This window comes from Nerophis ophidion, linkage group LG04 (genome assembly GCF_033978795.1).
Source record: "Nerophis ophidion isolate RoL-2023_Sa linkage group LG04, RoL_Noph_v1.0, whole genome shotgun sequence".
NCBI lineage: Eukaryota > Metazoa > Chordata > Actinopteri > Syngnathiformes > Syngnathidae > Nerophis > Nerophis ophidion.
The window spans coordinates 27861299-27881298 of NC_084614.1; the positions used below are offsets into that span (position 1 = coordinate 27861299).

The following is a 20000-nucleotide window of genomic DNA, read 5'->3' on the forward strand; positions in this document are numbered from 1 at the left end:
TAATTCAAAACACTTGTATTTTAATCAATTGTCTCACATTAAAATTAATGGAAATCAATTACATTTAATTTCTTACCCCCAACAACATGTAACATGTGACGTGACTTTTTTAAAGAAAAACACGTTTTTAAATAAGAAGTATTATATTAATTACAATAGAATTAAGTAATAACAACTACAGTTGTATGTAGTAATTTACAACATTTACTTTGGAGAGTGGACTTCCACAGTTTCTCTTTCCAGCTGCTTCTCGGTCAAACACACCAACAGCAGCTTTTTGTATATTTTCATAGCTGTCCAACTTTAACATATTTTTTTAACATACTTGGCTGCCACCAACTCATTTTCTTCAGTGTGGTGCAGACTTGCAGTGGTACGCTTGAATGACTTCGCCAAATAGGCGACACACTAAGTCATGTTTTTGATCATTTATTTCTTGAATTCAATGAATATCATCCTCTTCTTCTGTCCTTCACATACTAAAGTTATGTGCATCTCTATCTGTAGAGCAAGTACGTCCAGTTATTTTTTGACAAATCTTACGGGGTTCACTGTGACATTTACTACACCAACTAATGGCGGGGATATTTGTAAGTCAAATTTTTGCTGACAACCTAAAGCCTAACGATTATCTGAGAAGACAGCTCTTATTTCAAAACACTCTTCAAATAGGGCATACTTAAGTTGAGGTACCGCTTTATAAGAAATGTTTTTTCAAATAGCTGGAATTTCATACCAACAAAAATCTTTGGACACATTAATGAAGGGAACAACTAAACCTCTTATATTTTAGTAATAGTAATAACAATGGTCGGGTAATAGTTAGCAGTTGTATTTTAATTTTTTTGCAAGTATAATTTATTGAATTTTACAGTTAAAATCACCTTTAAATAACAATCATACTTTGCTCTCTCAGACCCTTCATACATGCACACATGCACTTATACACACTCACATGCACACTTGAGGTGAGAGGTGTACTTGGGCTTTAACAACTCAAGGTTTACAGTGTCGACATTATTAGGAAAAGGTAGCCAAATATTGTTTATATCCATCCATCCTGCTCTGGCTCAGGATCAGCCGACGATCCAGACCATAGCAAGATGGATGAATATTCCCGGGCATCAAGGATCCTCAGGAAGTTATCACTAGATCACCTACCGGGGACCTCTCCACCGTTCACACTTAAAAAAAAAAAAAAGAAGAAGAAAGAAAGTCACATTTTTGTGGCTTGATCAGATGCAAAAAAAATAAATAAATAAAAATAAATTTAAAAAAATGACCAAAAAAAAGCAAATAAACCGTGACAAAACCATTTTAAAAGTGACACAATAAAGCAATTATAGTGTGGGATAAATACAAAAAATAATAATAAAAAAGGAATAAAACTACAAGAAAGATATGACCATTTTTTAGTTAACAGTTGACAGTAAAAACCTTGAGAATTTTTTTTTTTTTTTAAACACATTATTGATCATAATTTAAGTATTTTATTATTGTTGATTTTTCAAAAATGGTAAAGGGTTGACTGTAGTATTAGTATTATCATTAATACAATGGGAAATTGACCATTTCAACAAAATGTTATAATTTCCTTGTCTGGTAGAAATCCTGCCATGTTCTTTACTCGTATTTACTGGTATTTTTTTTGTGTTTGCTTCTTTGAAGAATCGACCTTCCCCCGACACATAAGCCTCCTCCTCCCTACTCAGAGCGAGCCCCTGCTGTTCCTATAGGGGTCCATGCCTCTCAGGTGGCCTGGCTGTGTCAGGTATCTTAATCCTCATCTTCATCCCTGTGTTAATATGCACATTTAGTCTTCATCAGAGGAGCCAGACGAGGTGGTTCGGGCATCTGGTCAGGATGCCACCCGAACGCCTCCCTAGGGAGGTGTTTAGGGCACGTCCAACCGGTAAGAGGCCACGGGGAAGACCCAGGACACGTTGGGAAGACTATGTCTCCCGGCTAGCCTGGGAACGCCTCGGGATCCCCCGGGAAGAGCTAGACGAAGTGGCTGGGGAGAGGGAAGTCTGGGCTTCCCTGCTTAGGCTGCTGCCCCTGCGACCCGACCTCGGATAAGCAGAAGAAGATGGATGGATGGATGGATGGTCTTCATCAGATGTTTTGTTTCCAAGCAGAGCCGCAGGGCCGAGCGAAGGTGCGAGGCCACCGAGAGGCAGCGACCTCCCAAAGCGAGGCCGGGACCACCGGGGACACAAAGCCCCACCCACCGTCTGTCCAGCCTGGAGTGGGTTTGTCACCAGAGTGGGACAGAACGAGTGTACATCAACCACCGTGAACATTATGTGTGACGAAATGTCAGCTCTCACTTTGAGCGCCATCAAGCTCCGAGCAGATTGGATCTACAGTAACCACTGAGCCATCAGTATTTGGTTCTTCTGGAGGACCGGCTTCCTTTTGACAGACATGTTAACATAGAAATACACCGTAAAATGAGCATTCCCTGAAAAGAACACTTTTTGGGGGGCGGTTAAATGTTTATTTACTTCTCCGAGTGTTCATGCACATGCATGCCTGTGTGTTGAATTTGATACTCAGGTCTCAGCTTACGCTGCTTTCAATACTTCCTAGAAAAAAAGGAAATATCCAAGTTGCAGTTTGCAGGATACAACCACAGACAAGACAAAAACGTGACTGACAACCACAATAAGCTGTTTATGTTGTGAAGAAACAATTTAATTGTTTACAGTCCTGACAACTAAACTAATCTTTTGCTATCCTTTGGTTAAAAAAATAAAAAAAATACTTTGTACATAAATGTATTATCATCATCATCATCATCAATCTTTATTTGAGACCTTAAGATCTATTACATATATAAAAACACAATACAAAACAATAAAACATAAAAAACAAAACAATAAAACGTAAAGCCCAAATTTCAGTTTCTGACATACAAACATGTGTGCCAATGGTTCCACAGTCCAGATGAGTACCACACAGAACTGCGGCCAGGGTTCGTTATCACAGCGATTATGTCATTTTCAGACTAAGATGCCTTACACATAAACTTCTACATGAGGTTGCGAAGCAACGCTGAGTAAGTTGGGCTTATGGCTTCCCAGTTCTGAGGAATGTAGCATTAGCTTAGCCTAGCTTAGCTTAGCAAATATATCTTTATATTCTGATATTGTTGCTGGTTTACTGCTTTCAGAGCAATAATAACACTCTTAAAAAGTTACTGAGAGGTGAAGAAATAGTCACAAAAAGATTACGGTAGCAATTGTCTTTATTTTAAGGAATAATTGGCTAATATAGGATAAAGAGTGCCTTTTACCCTTAAACGAGGCCAGCATAAGTTTTAATATAAACATTAAGGCGCTTATCTTATAACAGGGGTGTTCAAAATGTGGGCCAGCGGACATTAACCTGTTTTTTTTTTGGGGACCTCAACATATTCAAAGAATACAATAAAATACTTTAAACCCACATCAGTCTAAAATCAGCAAACATTGTGAAGCACATTTTTGTTTCTTTGAGTTGTCAATTTAATATATTTACTTCAAGCCCTGAACAATGTATCTATCTCAAACTGATAAAATCATACATTCAGGGGTACATTTTTGTAAAAAAAAAAATAGAATGTAGTTTCTATTTACAGTGTTTGTCAAATAAATAAAAAAATGTTGTTTGTTTAAAACATGTTTTTGATAGACATTCTATGTTTTCTCTTCTTTTGTTTCATAAATGTATGTCAGGTCTGAGACATAATTTTTTGTGTACATGGTTTGGACCCTCCTGTCTTATATGCTTCGGGGCAAGCCTTTTTTTTTTTAGATCCCTGCATGTATGTTTGGCAAGTGTATAAAGTACTTAGTCTTTTAGGGCTAACTTTAAAATCACTTGATCTTTTGCCCTCTAATATTATCCGACTGTGAATTATAGATAGATTTATGCATCACCATGCGTAACGTCACACCAAAACACACTGGAACCATTGTGGTCTGTTGAGACCTTCCGCACTGACGGCAGGGAAGAAAATGCTCATCTCTGCCTCACTTTGCAGTTTTGTGTTGACAGCACAGGTTCTTAGAAAACTGTACATCTTTGTTTTATGCACTAATCTGGTATTCTTTTTACAGTGACTCAGCTGTCTAATGTACTGTGTAGAAGTGTTCTTATTAGGTTGTAGGGTATTTGTTGTCCTGACAACTACACTTTTGTTTTGTCTAGAAAATACAAATACACTATGGTTACTATGATGTACTGCTTCATGTGGCTGATATTCATGCAAGTAGGGTGGGATCCATTTCCACTTTCACCAAACCAATTTAGTTTGGTGAAAAGTACAATAATTCCTTATTTTGACATAAACCTAGAATTAAATTTTTATTTTATTTTTCTATATAATTTGATTTAGAACTAGGAATCAATTCAAGTTTTATTTTTAATGATAATCACTTTTTAGTTTTGGTGAATGGTTTAAAAAGATGGCTGTACTGAAAGTCTTACCTTTGGGATAATTTTACAGCTGTACCTTTGTTTTTGTATACCCCACTTTTTATATAATTATTTTTCCAACAAAATAATTATTAATAATTCATAATTTTTACACTACAACATTGCACGTAACAAACGTCCTATCATCCTGCATAATCGAGTGTCCAAACAGTGGTGATTCAACCTCTGTGCGTTCTTTTTGAGTAAGTAGGACTGAAAAATAAACCAGCATGGGGCCCAAGAAAGTTGCAAGTGACAACACCTTAATAAAGAGCGCAAGAAACACTATTGAATTCAAGAAAGATCTCGTAGCAAAGTAAGAAGTTGCCATTCGCATGAGTCTCTCCTCCTCTTGTCATCTGCTCCAACAAGAGTCTTCATTAAAAGTAAACGTGATGTTAAATGTTCATTTATTAATTTCATTTGTCATTTAAATGTATTTTGAATAGTTTTATGCATGTAAACTATAATTATTGTCTATCAAATGTTTTGTGTTACTATTAATAGTTTCTGGAATGGAATGCTTCTTGTCAATGTTAAAGTTAAAGTACCAATGACTGTCACACACACACACACTAGGTGTGGCAAAATTATTCTCTACATTTGACCCATCACCCTTGATCACTCCATGGGTGGTGAGGGGAGTAGTGAGCAGCAGCGGTGGCCACGCCCGGGAATCTTTTTTGATGATTGAAGCCCCAATTCCAACCATTGATGCTGAGTGCCAAGCAGGGAGGTAATGGGTCCCATTTTTATAGTCTTTGGTATGACTCGGCCGGGGTTTGAACTCACGACCTACCTATCTCAGGGCAGACACTCTAACCACTAGGCCACTGAGTAGGTAGCTAGCATTAATGCTAGCATGTAGCTATCAACGCGAGCAGAGCAGCAGCCGTCACTGCTCGCTGAGGGTGACTGCTGCTTGCTACCACCTCAGAGTCTCCAAGTCACAAAAAAGTCACTAGTAGCTGTTTACAAAAAAAGGCGGCACCATCCTTGAGTATGTGTGTTGCTTTATGATATTTTAAACTTAATGTGCGGCGATGATAAAAATGTTTGTCGCTGCAATACCAACAAGTTACCTTAGTTTTATCCAAAGCTCTGTTTTGAAGCGAAATGGACCGCCCATTCTAGCAATTACAGACCATGTAATATGCCCATAATCCGGAAGTGATTAATCTTCTTTTATATTCGATCACACAATAAAAGTTAAAAAGTACTACTGGGTGTGGTTAAAGAACCATCTGCATTTGACCCATCCCCTTTTTCCAACCCCTGGGAGGTGAGGGGAGCAGTGAGCAGCAGCGATGGCCACTCTTGGGAATCATTTTGGTGGTTCAACCCCCAATTCCAACTATGAGTGCCAAGCAGGGAGGCAATGGGGCCCATTTTTATAGTCTTTGGTATGACTCGGCTGGGGTTGGAACTGATGAGACTCTAACTCCAAGTCCACTGAGCAATAATGATAAACAATAATTTATTTTTAGGGTTTCACGGTGGCAGAGGGGTTAGTGCATCTGCCTCACAATACGAAGGTCCTACAGTCCTGGGTTCAATCCCGGGCTCGGGATCTTTCTGTGTGGAGTTTGCATGTCTTCCCCGTGACTGCGTGGGTTCCATCCGGGTACTCCGGCTTCCTCCCACTTCCAAAGACAAGCACCTGGGGATATGTTGATTGGCAACACTAAATTGGCCCTAGTGTGTGAATGTGAGTGTGAATGTTGTCCGTCTATCTTTGTTGGCCCTGCGATGAGGGCCGACTCGTCCAGGGTGTACCCCGCCTTCCGCCCGAATGTAGCTGAGATAGGCACCAGAGCCCCCCGCAACCCCAAAAGGGAATAAGCGGTAGAAAATGGATGGATGGATGGAATTTATTTTTATTATTTACATGCGATCATCAAACCAACATAAAAAGGGGGTAATATCTCAACAATATCTTTTTTATCCAAACAACACAACATTACAGCAAGTTTAAATGTCAACATGCACACACACACACAAAAGTCACATTGGTGCATTCCAAAACGTTAACCATCATGTTGCTACGATAAAAAGCAAAAAATAGTTTTACCTTGTGTCTGCACATATTTGTTTAAATTGTTGAACACTCTGGGAGTTTCAGAGTGGTAAACAAGCAGTGGCTTTAAATAGTCACTGCTAGCGTTAGCAAAAATTAGCAGTGTGTAGTGATCCTTCATCAACTTGCGTCCCAGTAGTACCTTTTCCTACAAACTGAAAGTGCTGCAAGCCACAGAAACGCTACCTCAAAGCGCTTGTCCGCCAACTTGAAGCTATATACTATAGCAAGACTGTGAGAGTTTGGAAACATTTAAGGTGTTTCTGATCACACAACGTGATCTCCAACACAGGCTGACACATCTCTGACCAGCGCAAGGTACGACAATTGTGGAAATAAGAAGTGTCGCTTGCTGCCAAAGCTCTCCGAAATGGCCGCGCCCGCATTTGCAGGATGTGACGAAGGGGGCACCGCTTCTTCAAAATGACCGTGCCATGTGTGCAGGACGAAATGTCATCAAAATGGCAGCCGCAGATGGCTTCAACGGCGTGCAAAATTAATCAATCAATTAAGCGTTTGTACGCTGAAACATGGTTCGCACACAGGGGCATATTTGCCGTAATGTAAACGTTCGTAAACCAAAAAGGTCGCAAACAGAGGCGTTCGTAAATCGAGGTTCCGCTGTATGCCTACAGAATAGCCATTGTTGTATGCTTTAGCTGCTGTTACCCATTGTAAGAGTGTGTCTGTGCTGTTTCCACATACTTTAGTCAATTTAGTTTTGTGCAGGCATATACAAGAAGTAAGAGTTTTCACACAACTACGCGACGAAATAAGAACGTAAAGTCCATCATCATACGACAAAACTTTTTTTTAATGTTGTAGAGAAAGTGTGATGAAAATTCCTTTTCAAAGGGACAGCCACATTGTATCCACTTGGATTCACTGTGTGCTGAAAAGGGAACATTGTGTGCAGAGGACCTTTGTAATGGTGCCTCACTCATATTGAACATGACTAAGGTGTCCAAATACCTTTTTTACTCGAAAAATTTAAAGAATGCATGCTGAACATTTTTAATGTTTGTTGAATTTTGTTAAAAAATAATTTGAAAACAAATCTTATAGAGGCTAAATTTAAAGAAAACAGTTAGCCTTATCATTGCATGTATCAACTTTTCAGCTATTTCTGTTTCCATTTAGTTAACAAAAAAACTGTCAATATTGATTAAAAAAAATGTTTAATTGTGTTAAATTTTACTCTATAATGAGTCTCAGGCCAATTAAAATCGAGCACTTTGGACACCCCTGGTCTACATGCCTTTGTATCTGCTGTTTACTCAGCAGAACACAACCTGTATGCTGATGCTTAACAACAGCAGCATCTAGTGGCCATATGAGAGAGTGCAACAGCAGTGCAACACTGTCACGCAAAACAACTTTGGGGAATTTTCTCTATATTATGGTTTTACTAAAAATAATCCCAAGTGTGTTCAATGTATTTACTTGAAATCAATTAATGTATCTCCTTCAAAATAAATAAACGTGTAAAAAATGACAAAGAGAAAATACATTTACCAGATATGTCCCCAGTGTGACCTTACATTTAGGATTTTGTAACAATCTAGAAATACTAAATGGCCAATGAATGTTTAAAGGCATGGTGCTCATGTTGTAAATACGCAAATTATTTTGGACAGAATATATTGTTACACGTTTGTTCAGTTGCTTCTCTTTTTGTTGTAGATGATACAAAAACAAAACAATATGTAGAGTAGATCTGAGTTAAATATGAACAGCCAAAAATACAAAACAAAATTAAGGACTGATGTTATTTGTTGGGGTCATGTGTCTTTACAAAGACTACAAAAACGACGATTAAGCAAAAGTGAATATTGTGGATATTTCTCTGCAGAAAATGTACTTTAAAGTTGTCAGCTTCAACAAATGATATTTCACAGCCACAGTACCAGCATGAACAGTAAACACTTTATATACACTCTGGTATTATATTGTGTATACAGTGGACCAGTATGTGTTGTACATGTGGCTCATTAAGACATGGTGTGCAGTATTATTGATCTTTAGCAAGTTTATTTTAAATAAAAGCCCTTGATAAACAGATCCATACATTTGCAGAACAGTAGCTATTTGTCAAGAAATACTAGCACCAGCAAGTCACGTAAAGTTCTGCAGTCATGAATTTTTTACACTAGTATCATAACCTTTCATGTAAGCTTCTTCCACTGAAAATAAATGTGTAGGATGCAGCTGGGTCACTTTGATATTTTTTTTACATTAAAGACACTAAAATGTATGTTATCATATTCTAAGCTATCTAAACAAGCTTTTTGTTATAGGTGACAAAATAGTGTACGACAGTATCTTTAAATAATAATAATGAGCATTCTGGAGGACAATAAAAAAAAAATAATCTGCATGTTTACCAAATCAGGACCACCCAGCAGGTAAATTGTAAATATTTCTTCAAAACAGTTTGCATGTGAATTACTATGTAGGATAGTATTGTGGCATTTTAAGTCTTTATGCTATGCACATGAAGTTGAATTTTCCCATGTATGACCCCAAGAGGGACAAGCGCTAAAAAATGGATGGATGGATGTTGTTGTCTAATAATAACATCAGAAGTAGATGAAATTTCACATATAAAAGTCACAAATATGTACTCCTCAATGCAAACACTAAAACATTCAGCAATAATCGGGTTAGGGGATGGTCATATCAGTTTTATTCTAATGATGCTGGTGGGCAAGGAGCTTTATTTTGTTACCCGACAGGAACACGGAGCTCGTGTTAATGTAAAAATAGACCTGTTGCCTGCACAGACAAACAACAAAAACAATTTCTTGTGTGTACTGTCCCTGATTGAAGTGGATGTGTGAAGCAGTTTGCCCACACACGCACAAGCACACATGCACGCATGCACACACACACACGCACACACATATACACACACACACAGAAAGTATCTTGGTGAATACATTTCCTCCCCTCCCACTTCTCCAGTAATGAATAGCAGCTTTGTTTTCAGCTGTCAGCATTGATTAGATTGCAGCTCCTAACCCAACGTCATGGTGGACTAACAGAAGTGAGCGGCCCCACTGAAGACGCGCCACCACTGTCATCGTTTTGACCAATGTAAACGCTCTGGATGATGTCTTTACTTGGCTTTCACTTTCTGTCTGGGGGCAGGTACAGCTGGAGCTTTCGAGGCAGCAGCTGCTGAACGAGAGGATCTCACTGCCTCGTACACACTGAGACACCTGATGCAGAAACACTGTGTCATGTTTAAAAAGGCACAACAAGGTGCTCATTGTTTGAGATACTTACCAGTTTCTGATTTTCTTCTCAAAAGATTTGTAAGTTCTTACAATCCTTCTTATCCTCACCTGAAGCATCATAAAGAAGTACATTTAGGACACATACAAACATTCATGCTCACATTTACAAATATTTAGAGTCTCCAGTTAGCCCATCCCACCATCAGCCCTTTATACTCAAGCAAAGCTCTTAAATCTTAACCATAAATGGCGATGCCCACTGACATGACATGTTGTAAAAACCTCACTAATTTTTTATGAATATCGCTATGCCTCCATGGTTGGATTTCAACATTTTGAGACTTATGCAGATCCCAAATACAAAAACGGTACAAATAGGTAAGAAACGTTGGTTTTGCATAATAGATACCCTTTAATATCTAGTATTGCCTTTGTAGTTTGTAGTGTTGTATATCCAGAGGTAAGTAGTAACGTGCTACATTTACCAAAGTAACTTTTTGATATAGTAGTTGTAATTCAACATACTTTTATTTCCGTATTTTAGTGAATTAATTGTACGCAGCTACATTAAGTTTCTTTCTGATTTTTGTATCATCACATTTGTTTATCATAATGATTACTGCTTGCAAAGACGTGTTTGTTTGGCTCAATGCCGGAGACAATTCCATAACCATCACCTGTGTTGGTGCGGTTCTTTCAGACTTGAAGAAGGCTTTTGCTACAGTAAACCACCAAGCTCTCCTGTCTAAACTGACTCCTTTACTTTGCAGTAGCTTGGTTTTAATATTGATTGTCCAACAGAAGACAATCAGAGGGGGTTGGTGGCACCTTATCAGCCTATCTTGAGTGCCAAGTAAGGGTTCCACAATGCTCTATTCTGGGACCGGTATTGTTTTCTTTATATATAAATGACCTGCCAAATGTTTGCATGAATGTGAACTTTAACTGAATACTGATGATACCATTATCTTTACGACCACAAAAAGCACACAGGAAGCATCATGCATCCTACCATCAGCCCTTTATAAGTATCCAGAATTGGCTCCTTACACATTATTTGTTGTTAAACAAAAACAAATCTGTTTCAGTAGTTTTCCCAAAAAACTAGTGTGGTCCGGTGTGTTCCTGGGGGGAGGTTTAACTTTATCTTAAAGTAACTTGATACCGGGCACTTTCTTACAAAAATAACCAATCAAACCAATGGCAAAACATCTAGTTCAATCTGCAGAATTTTAAACAAATTAAACCTTCCAGGACAATTAAGTTTGCTAAGATGTGTTTTTACACTTAATGATATTTTCCAACAGAGATTACTGCATCACAACCTGGTCACTCACTGGAAACGGAATATTAGAACCAATCGAAATGTTATTCAAACAATCTCTAAACATCCTTGATCAAAGCCCTCCGTCATTCCATCAGTGTAACATTTTATTCATTTTAAAAACAATTATTTAATTGATAACGTTTTCACGGACTACCCCCCGCCCCACTATCCACATATAAACTGAGGACTGACAGAGGTTTTGGCACGAGGGCCTTCTTCAGTAGAGACCTTGATCTCCTCAGCAGAAAGACAACCTTTGGACAAACAGTTCTGTCAGTCCAAGGAAGTCATTTCTGGAACAGACTTCCCATAAATATTAGAGAATGTCCCACTTTTTACACCTTTTTAAAAGTTATCTGAAATTGTCTCTTTAAATTTTAGTCATACCGTCCCCTTGTCTAATTTCCTTCTTTTCATTGTTTCATTATATTATATTATTATATTGTCCTGTGTTTTTTATGTCTTGATACTACAGATGTAAATTAGCAACTATGCTATAATCTGGCTCGTTTACAGTCTGGAAACCAGATTGTTCATTGTCCCGAATAAGCATAAGGCACAGTCACATGACTCTATTTAACTAATTCAAAGTAAGTGCTAGATACCTTTAACTCTATTTCACCAATCAAACGGAACCTGGCTGTTTCATGACCGCAATTAAACTATACACTGCAAAAAGTGACATGTCAAACAAAGCAGCACAACTTTTCAATGTTTACTTTAAAAACATTGAAAAATAATATTTATATCATACGCTGTCATCTGTGTCAGTAGAAATATTTGCGTTTCAGCCTACAAAAATGTCACTACCAACTAGAACGTTTTTTTGTTTGGGCGGCACATTTGCCAACATTCGCTCTGTTATGTCATAAGTCAGTGTAAAATGTGCATATATTTTATATTAATGTAATATATATAATATTCTGCGACCCAGCATACAAATTTAATCACTATTGAGAACTTGATTATACAAAAGGGAATAAGCGGTAGAAAATGGATGGAACTTGATTATACGTATTTATATTTACAACACACTGTTATATTTTTTTTATATGCCACTGACGATGACTCCTTTTTTTTTTTTTTCAATTCTGTCACAAACCTCATCTTTTTGTCTCCATTAGCTGTGTGCATGTGTTCCTGTGTGCTTACTACTGCTAACGGGTAGAACAGGGTGCCTTTTAATTACATTGAGCATTGTCGCCACTAAGCTTCAGGCTGCTCTATCAGTCTAAAATGAATAGTAGAGTTTAGACACATTATGTAGCTACTTGCAACCCTACTGACATCTCACCCCAACTCCCGAAGGGGTTTTGACCCACTTTTTAGGAAACACTGCTTCAAGAAAAATTGCCCATGTGGCCCGTATAGAAAACCTCTACTGACTGCATGCATCAAACTCCAAAACGTTTCTAGTATTTTAGTTATCTTCTTTAGCTACACCACCGATGCAAAATATTACAGTAAATACTTATCACAATAGGATACAATACGGCTATTGTTATATGAATACCTCGCTAATTGAGCTTACAACTCTTGAATTGGATCTTTTTCCACTTATATTTCAAATCTTACCTGCTGTTTTTTGTAGAGAAGAGGGAAGGAAAAAACAGCAATCACAGCTGTAACACAAATATTCACATTGGACTTTTTATTTGTTTCTTTTTTGTTGTTGTTTATTTGAATAAAGACGGTGCATATTAATACATGTGTCAGCAAAAGAACAGCTTCAAGATAAATATACCGGAATTAGTACAAAAGCCAAATTGCATCCTATGTCTTAGGGAGGTAGAACAACACAAATACATAGACACTATTGACACAACAGACAAACTAACACCACAGGTACAAATAATCAGAGTTTTAAAATAGACTCCAGGGAGAAGTTCATCGATGGGAGCATGACTGGTTTGACTTCAACCAATTTTAAGGACCCTTTTAAATGTCAGATAGGTCCGACCGTTTATGTACTCTGTCCGGTAAAGTATTCCATGAAGCTGTGTCTCCAGACAGTACCATTTGGCTGATTGTAGTCCTGAGCCATTGAATACTACAGTCTCCCCTTGTTAGTACTCTGGTTCTGACTCCATTGTTGGTTTTGTTCATATAAATAATCCATTAAGGGTGGAGAAGCAATTCGACTTAGAACTTTAAAAATAAGACAAGCATCCAGAAACTTTTGGTAGCTCTCAAAATCTAAAATATTATACTTGCCTACAACGTTACAATAATGGTAATGCAAGGGCTTCCTGTCTAGAGTTCTAAGTGTTTTCTTGGACGGGGACTTGAGTGTCCTCAAAGTGCTCTCAGACGTGTGGGACTTAGTTGTATTTCATGTGACTAAATATCATAGTATGCCTATATACCTATCCAGACTCTACCATCGAGTATGGCATCGTATGTTTAACGTTTGCCAAGTTAGATTTAACAATGTTAGCAATTTTTTAACATTGTCTTTGAAAGTTAAGGTTGAGTCAAAGATTATTCTGAGATATTTGAATTGTTGTACCACCTATGTTCACCGCTCGCTGTACATATCCTACGAAGTGAGACCTACACTGTTACAATGTCCATTTCTCAGATGATATAATTGTTGATGACTAAAGTATGCTGATAGCATCCCGGACTGTAAATAATGTAAATAATTCAAAGTATACACTCTGATGATTAACTTGTGATGACTGTATTATGCTGATAGTATATATTTGTACCATGAATTGATTAACTTATTCAGGTGTTACCATTTAGTGGTCAATTGTACGGAATATGTACTGTACTGTGCAATCTACCAATAAAGGTTTCAATCAATCAATCAAACCTGTACATGCTTTCCATTGACCAGAACAGATGGCTGTTCACTCCCTGCTGGCTGACACGAGAAAAACATGCATACAGTTTTGTTTTTTTAGTGTTTAAGTGTATACATGAGTTCTGGAGCCAGAATGAGACTTGGACCATGCCTCCGGAGAAAATTGCTGCTGCACCGGCTTTTGTTCTGGCATGTGTATATGGAACTGTATAATAAACATATAATTGTATTTTTACTGTGTTGCAAACCAAGGGTAAGTCATTTACATACAGACTGAATAATATTGGCCCCCATACTGAACCTCGGGGGACTCCAGCAGAGCAAGTGAGACAGGATGAGCAGCCTGTTCAATTTGCACTGCTTGTTTTCTTTCTGAAAGATCATGACTTAATCCAGCACAGGGCACTCTCAGGCAAGTGAAAAAATGTTAACTTGGCCAGAAAAAAAGTAATTGTTTCTGAAAAATAACCAGAAAAACCTTGTTGAATATCTGAATAATGGTTGGTCCATGCCACTAACATTTTTAAGCTACACTGTAGTGTTTTAGATCAATGTTACGATCTATGTAAAGACATTTGTTTGTGGAAAAATTGCATGGGAATTATATAATTATTGTTATTTTTTTAAATCAAATATTTTACGATCCCCTACAGTACCTCTGCGGACCCCTGATGTTCACAAACCCCTGTTGAAGACCTCTGCCTTAACCCATTAACCCCTTCTATAAAAAACTGTAATATTCCGCAAGTCACATAGTTCATAGGAAGTTGCATCACACATCACAGACTCTAAATCAGTGATTCTCAATCTGTGGTACGCGGCTTTCATCTAGTGGTACATCAAAGAATCACTTGATTAAAGTAAAGTGGGGGGGTTTTCTGTATCCAAATATAATGTTACTGTTCAAACTGCGTGTAATGTTACAGTGGCCAGAAATATGAAATAAACTTGTTAAATAAAACTTCTGACTCGTTTTTAATGAATACTTAGGCCTACTAGGCCACTGTATTTTGATTTTGGTCACTATAGTGGTACTCGGAGTCGGAGAGCTACGTTTTTTCCAAGGTGGTACTTGATAAAACACGTTTGAGAACCACTGCTCTAGGCCATGGAAAGACCATAATATGTATTTTTCCTTTCATATTTGATATTTCAACTACAGGTGGGGGAATTAAAATCTCAGCACAGTCCTGTTATTTAAATTATTCTTTGGTGTTTACATAAAAAAAGTTATCACTAATGTGCTTTGTGTCAATAATCTATCATATTTCATTTATTTCTATGATAAAAAAAAGTCACTTTCGGTCATGTTACTCAAATAATTTATCCCTTGCTTAGGAACGTTGTACAATAAAGACAAAGTTGTCGGAGATGTGCCACATTTGTGTATTTATTTATATGTATAATATTTTGAGTGAGTTCTAATAAGAAAATGACACTGATTCAGTTGAAAGTACTGTTTAGGAGCCAATCAGCTACCCTTACTTGATGTAGTTGAAGTAAACTAGAAGTACTCACAGACAATGCATCTCGAAATACACTATACAGTATTTTTACATGTAGTTTGTGTCATATCGTGTTTGTTCTGTCTTTCCAAGAACATATTCACAGTTCAAACTCACCAGTTATGATCAGAGTCAGTCCTGTTGTGAAGACGCCAACGTAGGCCAGCATGTACAGCAGTAAAACAAACTGATAGAAAAAAGAAAATGTTGAATGAGTTAGTGATTCACATGTTTTGATCTTTTTTCTTTTTTTTTTTCTCCAGTTCTCACAGTCAGACCTTGAGCGAGTCGAACACGTTGTCTATAAAAATAAGACGTTTGAGCTCTGTGACGGCAAACGCAATCAGCAGCACCACCTCTTCTACCAACATTACTGTGTCCTTGTTTGTCAGAGAGCTGTCGTGGTCCAGGTAGGCCCTGGGAACACACACACAAACACACGCACACACACACATTGTGATTATATATGGACAAAAGTATGGAGACGGTAGTGTTAATCCTCCCTCCTTGATCATACTATGACATTTGAGAATCAAGTAGGATTTTAGGAAGAACTTGCACAGAACTCTGATCTGAACCCCATTAAACATTTTAGGTGGTCTAAGACAAATATTGCGAGCCAGCAGCCCCTCTTTCAAGTTAATTAGTGACTTTTGACCGAAATATTTCTAGATTTCTATAAATTGTATTTATTGCTTGAGCTACAAGAAAGATGCTTGAATTTATCCAAGGGGATTAAGTATCTATCTGAATCAGGGGTGTCAAACTCATTTTAGATTGGGGGCAACATCGGGAAAAATCTACTTCCAAGTGGGCCGGACTAGTAAAATCACGGCGTAATAACTTAAAAATAAAGACAACTTCAGATTGTTTCTTTGTTGGAAAATGGAACAAGCACATTCGGAAAATGTACAAATCAAAATTTTGTTGGGGGGATTTTTTAACACTTATATGTTGCGGTTAATATTCTCTTTATATATACGTTCTGAATAAATTATGAGATAATGTTCATCAGTCAACTCATTGGTGTTCATTTTCAATCCATCAAGCTAAAAAATATCAAAATCAAAGTATGTTAAGTATGTTATTTATGTAGTTTGCTCATTTTCCTTGACTGGTGTGTTTTTTTTTTTTTTTTTACATACAGTATGTAGCATAATCTACAAAGATACAAAGAATTGCTATTGTGGCATCTAGTGGACACAGTTAGAACATTAGTTTATTTCATTCAAGAATTTCAACTCATTTTTATACTTTGCAAACTCATCCCGCGAGCCGGTTAAAACCTGTTTGTGGGCCTGATCCGGCCCGTGGGCCATAGGTTTGACACCCCTGATCTAAATATTGATACACTGGGCATATTAGGTACTATGCATGTCGTATGACAAAACAAAGTCACACATTACATATAAGCAAACAATGCAGTACCATGGGTTTTGTTTTTAGTCCGTTTCAAAAGGTCTGATCGATGCACTGTACAAAAAACGGGAAAAACAATGTCCCATAAGAAGCTATGTAAATCCAAATAATCCATTCCAGACACAACACAATTTATGGAGAGTAATTATAATTGTAGATGCATAAAACAATGCAAAGTGCACATAAATGAGCTCCCAACATTTTAACCTTTTTGTTGGCAAAATCTGCCTTAGAGAGAGAGAGAAAAGCTACACGGACGCCACAGCCATACTTTTCTTAATTCAATAGCATCCCATAGCAGTATGCTACAATTTGCATCTTTCTTTGGCTCCATGGTCGTTTATTTTTGTTAAAAAAAAATTATTACAGAGAGATTGAGTTACCGATGCTTGAATGTTTCAGTTAGGATGCTCAATGGCGTAGAATGATACACAGGACTGATTAGTTTGTTACAAGCTTGTTCCAAAATTGAAAATGGTTCCATTCCCCTGGTAGCGACGAACCCAGCATCTAACGCTTCACTGAATACAGACGTCACAATGTCATCAAAGCTCACCTTGATGCAATAGCTCACAGTACCAACCATTGGGTACCAGAATGAGGTGATATAAGAAATGTAGGAATATGATACATCTATTCGTGACAGCATCGGACAAAGTTATGTTTAAGTTATTTTGCATCTCATAGCGCATAATTGTAGCACGTTCAAGAAACCTTGGCTAAAGTTCTAAATGGAGGGATCACTAGTTTTTAAGACAGAGTAGACTTAACCCTCAGATGCAATAATAGTGCATCTGAGGGCTAATGTATTATGATTATTTTTATCCTTTAATGCAGCGATTCTCAAACCTATTTTCACCAAGTACCACCTGAAAGAACACTTGGCTCGCCAAGTACCACCATAATTACCAATATTAAATTACAGTAGCGTAGTAGGCTTAAATATTCATTAAAAACAAGGCAGAGATTTTATTTAACAAGTATATTTAATATTTTTGGTCACTGTAACATTATACACAGTTTGAACAGTAACACTGTGTTTCATTACTCAGTTCATTCTTTGACGTACCACTAGATGGAGCCTGCGCACCATTAGTGGTACATGCGCCACAGTTTGAGTTTACGAAGTAAAGGGACACTTGACATATGTATAATCATATCTAAGTGAATAAAGACAGGTTTTATGATTTTTAAAACTGAATTCCTCCCTACTTTATATTACATGTGTTGAAAATAAATGCAAATACAAACCTGAACGTTTTAAAATTTACCACACCACCAAATTATTTAGAGAGGTTTAAGGATATTTTAGGGAGCCTTTAGCCATGTTGAAAGGACTAACGCCGCTGGTTCATATGCTCGAGGAAAAACCATATTAAAGAAACTAAGACATAAAAATGTAAATGTTGTGGGGCTTTCTGTAGAACGGCTGATCCAATGATGGATGGGAGTGTATACATTCAAGAGGAAACTGGTTTACATAATCTAGATATGGGGATATGGAGCGGCATAGCTCGGTTGGTAGAGTGGCCGTGCCAGCAACTTGAGGGTTGCAGGTTCGATTCCCGCTTGTGTCATCTTAGTTACTGCCGTTGTGTCCTTGGGCAAGACACTTTACCCACCTGCTCCCAGTGCCACCCACACTGGTTTGAATGTAACTTAGATATTGGGTGTCACTATGTAAAGCGCTTTGAGTCACTTGAGAAAAGCGCTATATAAATATAATTCAATCAATCAATATGTTAATCCCATCTTTAAAAGTTAAGGTTTAGTGCTCAGTGGACTTGTGGTTAGTGTCCGCCCTGCGATCGGTAGGTGGTGAGTTGAAACCCCGGCCGAGTCATACCAAGGACTATAAAAATGGAACCCATTATCCCCCCTCTTGGCACTCGGCATCAGGGGTTGAAATTGGGGGTTAAGTCACCAAAAATGATTCCACTGCTGCTCACTGCTACCCTCACCTCCCAGGGGGTGGAACAAGGTGATTTCACCACACCTAATGTGTGTGTGACTATCAGTGGTACTTTAACTTTTAACTTTAGATGTATTTTAAAAAGGTAGTTTCAAACACATTAAGTCAAGAATGTGTTTGTTAGTAAATGTAAACATATTGAGTATGTGGGGCGGTGACGGTTCTCTCTAGGGTGGTATGGGAGTGCTTCAAGAGTCTAATGAAGATAACAAATGAAGAACAAAATATGGCCACAAAAGAAATATTGTTTAGGGCTACATAAAGCATTTGCACGCGATGATTGGTTGTATAATAACTGAAACATATTGCATTTGTTTTTCTCATAAACCGGGACATATACCAACAGAAGTAACACAGGACTGTTCTGATTATTGTGATTGGAGTTTACAGTATTGTAGAGCTGTAGTGCCAGAGAGCAGTGTCTCATATTGGGGTAATGTAGCCTCATGCTGTATTAGAAACATCTCAGTATGATGCAGTGCAGTTCTGCAAAGTACAACCACTATACAAAGCATTTTCAAAGTATGCATCTCACTGACTGTTACGAATGGCCTTTTGCGCCCCAATTTGACCCCCACTTAGAAGAGCATAGATGAACTCACTGGAAAGGGTGGAGTCCGGGGTTGCATCGCAGTAACTCCAGCAGCTTATAGTACAGGCGAAGGGGGAAGGTGACACACATGACACCCATAAAGATGTGAGCAAGCACAGTGATGGCACTGAGCTGGAACAGAGTGGTCAGACACACCACCATGCCTGTGAACACCACACCAGTTGTACTGATGCTCTTCCAGTAGACCAGGTCCATCACTATAAGGAAAACAACACATGCACGTTACATCTTCTTGTCCTCGACAATCAAGTTGCATCATGGGAAAGGAACATTACCAGGCTGTAAACACAAGTTTCGTCATTTGCTGCTCTTACTTGTATTAAGGTTCTGTAAAATACAGCATCATTTGTTATGTAATAATGCCGTGTAATTAAACTATTTCTGTACATTACAAATATATATATATATTTATTTTTTTAAGATATCGCGAACAAATGACAACACTCCCTCTTCTTTTGGATCGTTTATCTGTTGAAGAAAAATCACAGCTCAGAATGTAAGTCTGTCAGAACAACACAGGGCTGTGTGTTCGCGCTTATTTCAAAATGTGTTGGAACATTAACCCCTTACGGAGCACT

General features: G+C 37.8%; 2 protein-coding genes across 4 annotated transcripts in view; one reads left to right on the forward strand and one right to left on the reverse strand.

Annotated features, from left to right (window-relative positions):
* Positions 1 to 4217, forward strand: part of nectin3b (nectin cell adhesion molecule 3b) — a 72011-nt gene extending 67794 nt beyond the window's left edge. Inside the window, exons 7-8 of one of the 2 annotated variants that reach the window (XM_061897758.1) lie at positions 1669 to 1771; positions 2136 to 4217. In XM_061897758.1, coding sequence (XP_061753742.1) covers positions 1669 to 1771; positions 2136 to 2312 — 280 coding nt within the window. In that variant the 3' untranslated portion in view covers positions 2313 to 4217. The remainder of the gene's footprint in view (positions 1 to 1668; positions 1772 to 2135) is intronic. The other variant, XM_061897759.1, reaches the window with a different exon arrangement.
* Positions 4218 to 9201: 4984 nt separating this feature from the next.
* Positions 9202 to 20000, reverse strand: part of rtn2b (reticulon 2b) — an 11517-nt gene continuing 718 nt past the window's right edge. The window contains exons 2-8 of one of the 2 annotated variants that reach the window (XM_061897761.1): positions 19698 to 19749; positions 19412 to 19619; positions 15697 to 15835; positions 15536 to 15605; positions 12680 to 12726; positions 9827 to 9885; positions 9202 to 9759 (exon numbers count right to left, since the gene is read on the reverse strand). In XM_061897761.1, coding sequence (XP_061753745.1) covers positions 9657 to 9759; positions 9827 to 9885; positions 12680 to 12726; positions 15536 to 15605; positions 15697 to 15835; positions 19412 to 19617 — 624 coding nt within the window. In that variant the 5' untranslated portion in view covers positions 19618 to 19619; positions 19698 to 19749 and the 3' untranslated portion in view covers positions 9202 to 9656. The remainder of the gene's footprint in view (positions 9760 to 9826; positions 9886 to 12679; positions 12727 to 15535; positions 15606 to 15696; positions 15836 to 19411; positions 19620 to 19697; positions 19750 to 20000) is intronic. The other variant, XM_061897760.1, reaches the window with a different exon arrangement.